At 39.7% G+C, this 6,086-nt stretch overlaps 1 protein-coding gene across 1 annotated transcript; it reads left to right on the top strand.

Annotated features, from left to right (window-relative positions):
• Positions 1 to 4,464: 4,464 nt before the first annotated feature.
• LOC134657688 (protein enabled-like) lies at positions 4,465 to 5,323 on the top strand. Its single transcript, XM_063513250.1, has one exon. It carries the CDS (start codon positions 4,465 to 4,467, stop codon positions 5,278 to 5,280), a length of 816 nt encoding a protein of 271 aa, XP_063369320.1. The 3' UTR covers positions 5,281 to 5,323.
• The last annotated feature ends 763 nt before the right edge of the window (positions 5,324 to 6,086 follow it).

Raw genomic sequence — 6,086 nt, 5'->3', positions numbered from 1 at the left:
CCGATATGTATGCCATGGCAAATTGCAGCTTTCTAGCACTAACGATCGAAGCCTCGGACGGACAGACAGACGGACATGGGGAAACTATAAGGGTTCCTAGTTGACTACGGAACCCTAAAAAACAGCAATTTACGTGTCGACGTATTTCAGTGTTAACAAATGGGTCGTACTTATTACAACAACGGGTTTTTGTTCCTCGGCGTCGTAACGTGAGTCACCGTACTATTACAAATATGAACTCACCAAACAATATACTCACTTACTGTGATTTGAGTAAATTCTAGGTAAGTCCGACCCCCGATTAGTCTGATTGTAAATGATCGAAATTAAACTTTCGTGAGACATATTGTGAGACTGATTAGACGAGAACGGTTTCACTCAGATTTTTAGCCGCTATTGGCGACATGTTTCGGGCCCTTCGGGGGTCCTTCCTCAGGCTCGAGTACTCGCGGCGGCTGCTCTTACTGCGATTTTAAATGTTTTTTTTATCGATGTGAGCACCCCATGAGCGCTCTAAGCTTATATCTATGCTTTTACTTTAAAAAATTACGAGAATATTTGGTTAATGTTGATTGGAACTTAGTAAAAGCTATTATGCCAATGGAGGATCCAATCCGGCTCCGTCGCTAGATGGCGGGCATTATGCAAATGTCAACCAACCTCCATAACGAACCGCTGATTACTGATTACATTACTCTAGTTCGCGTACGCGGGAATTATATTTTAAGTAAGTATTTCAGTAGTATCTAACCGAAATTCACTTTTTACAAGACTGATGAATTATTTTACTGAGCGCCACTTGCACCTTCCCACTAAGTCCGGGTTAACCGGTAAAACCTGGAGTTACAATGGTGACCAGTACAATTTGACAGTGAGTTAACGGTTTAACCGCTTAACCTCGGGTTAGTGGGATGGTGCAAGTGGTGCTCAGTAATTGTTTCTAGACTTTTCTTGATATTAAGTACATTTATACTTATGTTAAGTAACAAATCAGCTTCATGCTGCGAAACCTTCAACCCATCTTCAACCAATCCATAGCTGACCATAATAACTTTACCATCCACCTCAGTACCCCGTACCATGAGTCAATGATAGTGTCCATACTGAGATTATACTCTAAAGTCTAAAGTCTAACGTGTAGTTTACTTACATAATATGCACTAATAATATGTCAGTACGAGTGAGATGCATAGAAAGTAAGTTACGTCCACGCTAGCGTTTCTGTCAGTGCCAAACTGCCATTGTATTTCATTATAATTTTAGTGGTTGTACAGTTTTATTTGTTTTTGTTTGTCATAAATCGTTACTTCTGTTTTATTCGTTTCTTCAAAGCTTAACTGGAAGAGATATGTTCGCCTTTGTTGTATTTAATTTTACTGTGTAACTGTGCTTCTCGTGTTTTTATTTCTATGTGCAATAAAGTATATACATACATACATACAAACTGACGGTAGCCGCACAGATACAAGGTAGACTTATAGACGTTGACGCACCTTGGCCCTGTTACGCGATATTTCCCTCTACTCCCAAACAATGCCAAAATGAAACACTCCATGATACCGGCCCTATTTCCAGGGTGCTTTATCAAAACGGTCTCATTAAGCGACCCTCCACAGGTTAACTGGACGCACTTCTAAATGCTTAGCGAGTTGAAGCTATAAAACCAGTCAGAGAATAGAAATAGTATGAGATCAGAGGGGCAACCGTGAAAACCGAATTTCGCAAATTGCGGGCATTTTTCTCTGTCACTCTAAATGTCGCCTTCATTGGAGTAAAAGAGAAAGATCCCCGCAATTTGCGAAATTTGGTTTTCGCTGTAGCCCCTCCGATTTGTCCCACCATTAGACCAGCTATAATTCGCATTTTTATCACCTGTCATGCCATGCGTCACTTTCGCACTTACATATTTGTTTGAACGTGACAACCATGGTGACAAATGTTATAGAGCCGGCCATCTTAGCCCTACAGGAGATTCGTCTGCTCGTTTGCCTCCCGGGTACCTATTAAATATAATCAAAATAAAAAATACAAAGTATGTGACATTGAAAACCTAATTTAATTGCTTCGTGCAGGGATTTCCATAATGTACCTATGCTGCGTTATGTGTTATTGTTATGTATTTTGTTAAAATTTACTAGGTACACAATTTGGTATTGTACCAATTTTGTGCTAAAATGACTGATCGGTTGAATAAATCCAAGCAACCTAACTGTAAGGCTGCCCGTCCATTGAGGCGGAGCAGAAGGTCTACGGCGAACACCGAAGTTTGCAAATTGCGGGCAGTTTCTCTGTCACTCTAATTACGCCTTAATTGGAGTAAAAGAGAAAGATGCCCGCAATTTGCAGACTTTGGTGTTCGCCGTAGACCCTCTGAGCGGAGATGTGGGTGCCCTGCGGGGCGGATGTTACAACCAATTTTATTGGTTGATTCCCCACATCGTCTCTAATCTAATTTTAATATCTGGGATATAAAACAAAGGTTAGTTGTAAAGTTAGTTCCGTAAAATGGGGTGAGTAGGTTTCGCGGGGAGAGGTGGGTTATGAATGGGGAGAGAAGGTTTGAGAGGGGGGTGAAAAGGGATTTTAAGGCTACTGCTACAAAAATAATGTATTCCAATTTAAAATGGAGCTATAGTAATACGCATAATAAAACAAAATCGATCCAACATTCTTCCAAAATCACCTTTGTATGAAAAGCCCTCTCACCCCAAATACGAGGCACTACGGGGTGAGGTGGATTTTCCTCTTTATCGTCAAAAGTTATGAAATGGAACTACCCAAAATAAGATAAAAACTAAAATACAAACGTCCGGAACACTTATTATTTACACCATTCAGTTTGCATATGTAAAAATAAAATGTTATCGAGGTTTGAATGTCAGTTTTGCGCCTACTCACCCCATTTTACGGTTCCTAGTTCTCTGAAAAAACCCCAGCGTTTCACTTCATTCACAATGGTTCTCCTGAGCGTCCGACTCGCGGCCGCTACACCTACATTAGGAACACCTCGCACCTTAAGTAGGTCTTAACTCCAGCTTTACGATTATCGACCTTAGCTAATACGAAATAGAGTTGATTATTGTGTTGTAGGCAACGCGGAACAATGTCCAGTTTAGAGTGAAGTCAATTGGTGAGGTGAAGTGACGAAACGTATTAAATGGTTGTTATTGTGCATTCAATACCTGTATGTTTCTACTAGTACTTAAAATTATGGCCAAGAATTTTTATAATTTTTACCCTCTTTTGCTTTACACCGTATTATCACTATCACTACCTATACATATTATTAAACAAAGTCCGCGTCTGTCTGTAACTCTGTATGTCTGTATGATCGCAATAAAATCGTAAACTTCTGAACGGATTTTCATGCGGTTTTCACCTATCAATAAAGTGATTCTTGAGGAAGGTTTAGGAGTATGTACATTTTATTAAGGTTTTGTGTAACCCGTGCAAAGCCGGGGCGGGTCGCTAGTAAAAATATATAAATTCTGTTCCTGCGGCACCGCCCGCGTGGGATTTCTCCCGGAGACAGACTTAAAATAAAAGAAAGACTTAAAATTATTCATTGCAGTTTTTTTCGCATAACAGCAAACTAAACATGAATAGCAATTACAAGTTGTTCTGGCGAGTTATGAGTCTCTCTCATGTATGAGTGATATGAGTCATCTCACAATTAATACGACGACCCCCTTAATCAAGATACTTCTGTAATTGATAATGGATTATCTGTCAGAATGTGCGTTATGAGCTGTGACTCAGGCTGCTGTAATATTTAAATCCGTTTCAGGCTATGACGCATGGTCACGATGATATATTTACTCATGTATTTATCTATTAGGTATATAGGTAACTACTACTATATAGGTATTAACTACCGGAAAATGGGTGAAACTATAATATTATATACTAGCTAGAAACACCTGACCACAAAGAAATGCTCGATCTGAATCGATAATGGGTTAATTTTATGAAAATTTCCGTACATAAGTAGGTACACGGATAGGTACATAGTGATTGATTGTTTTTACCGTACTACTTACCGCCAAAAGAATGTACTCGTATTACAAGCTGTAAAACAATGAAAATGTACCTAAAAACTCTAGCATCCAATTTCCAAATTCCCTACCGTCCGATTACCTTAACCTCCTCTTTCAATGAAAACATACTTTGGCTGACGATCCCAAACAAACAAATTTTCATGTAAGATTCGTCACGAAAATTTCATAAAACAAGTACGAACTCACAATCACTTATCGAACGCTATCCGATTAGATTAATTACGCCTGACTCACTCCAAACATATAAACGGATACGCAACTTATCTATCGCATTCGCTTTCTGTGTTCCATTTATAATTTATATAGTGTTCCTACTTAAAAAAAAACAACACATAACAAAAGAATTACTAGTACTAATTAAATACTTTGATTCGTTCCATAATTAAATATATTTATCCGTGAAATCATGGTCTACCCGCCGCCCGGACCACCGCCGCCGCCGTATTACGGCCATCCGCATCCATGGGGACCGCATCACCACTACCCGCCACCACCGCACATGTATCCACCCCCACCACACGACGGCGGGTACCCTCCAGGACAATATCCACCACCACCACACGACGGAGGATACCCTCCAGGACAATATCCACCACCACCACAGCCATATTATGTTCCTGGGACTATGATGGTACCCTTTCCCGTACCACCAGCTCAAGACCCAGCCAACAATCCAACGTACATCACTAACTATATTTACCACGGTGAAAGCCAAGCTTCAAGCTCACTCCCAGCGATAGTCGATGAAGTACGAGTAGTGGAAGATTCTGGAGAACATGAATGGATACCAACGACAGCGACCATGGCCAATCAACTGACAGGGAGAGCAGTCGTGGGCGGCCACGAAGGTTGGGACGGAAGCCCTCTATGGGTGATCAGGGCATGGCACGCTGGGGATCTGATCCCAGGGAAGCTATCTATCCGGCATTGCGCCGCTACAGTCGTCCATGATGGGAAGGAAATCCCGGTGCAGAATATCGAAGTGCTGTGCTCGAAGCCGGAAAGTTTAAGATGGGTGCCTGCGTCTACTGGTAACGTTCCCCCTGGGGCGATTCCGGGGGGTCGGACGTCTTCTGGAGAGACGTTATACGTTGGCAGAGCGAGGTACCAGCTCTCCGTGACCCCTGGAAAGGTCCATCCGAGCCATAGTTCGTGTTATATAGGTTTTTCTGGTAATGAGGTGGCGCATAAAATGTATGACGTGTTGTGTAGAGCTAGTTGATTGTGATATTTTGTTGAGGTTTGAGATTATGTTATCGCTTATCGTTTCTTTGTTCGTTTGATAAATAACGTTAAGTACCTGATGATGTTGTAAATAACGAATAATATTAGTCACTAAACCACAGTTCCATTAAGTCGATTTTTATTGTGCAAAAATATACAATAATTCCATTGGGTGTATTAATATCAAAACGGATAAAGAACCCTAATATACAGAAAGGTGATATAAAGAAATAGGTACTATACAATACCGAAATATTTAGGTACAATACAGGTTATGTTTAATGTACCTACCTATACATATATATGGGGCTTTATACGTGTTAATATTTTAAGACAGTATATAAACAAATCCATGATAGCTACATACGTTTTACTGGCTGTTACTATGGCTCTCAACTTCTAGGATTTCTAATAAACTAAGGACAAATTATATTTATAAAAAGTGATATTTTGATTGAATAAAAATGTAAACGCACATTTGGTTTCATTTGGTCCTTTGCCGTCCCCTTTAGAGTAAGTGGAAGCGCGAAATGGAAATTATAAACAAACGTAAATAAATAAATTATTCTAATGGTATGGTATGATTAAATAAACATCTTAGGTATGAAAACAAAACTTTAAAACTATACTAATGGCGCCATCTTCGACATTTCTTCGTACTATTTGGGCTGTACAAATATGTATGGATGGGCCGCACATAGATGGCGATATATAACATCAATCTAATTTTACTTTATATTATTTGGAAAACTAAAACTAATCAAAAATTAAAAGATAAAATAGTTAAATAAAATTTATCAGAGC

This window comes from Cydia amplana, chromosome 20, assembly GCF_948474715.1.
Source record: "Cydia amplana chromosome 20, ilCydAmpl1.1, whole genome shotgun sequence".
Lineage (NCBI taxonomy): Eukaryota > Metazoa > Arthropoda > Insecta > Lepidoptera > Tortricidae > Cydia > Cydia amplana.
The sequence above is the reverse complement of the archived record's forward strand: the minus strand, read 5'-3'. Positions and strand labels throughout refer to the sequence as shown.

Excerpts from the sequence above, each read along its gene's own strand:
- LOC134657688 (XM_063513250.1), top strand. The coding sequence starts at position 4,465 with ATGGTCTACCCGCCGCCCGGACCACCGCCGCCGCCGTATTACGGCCAT.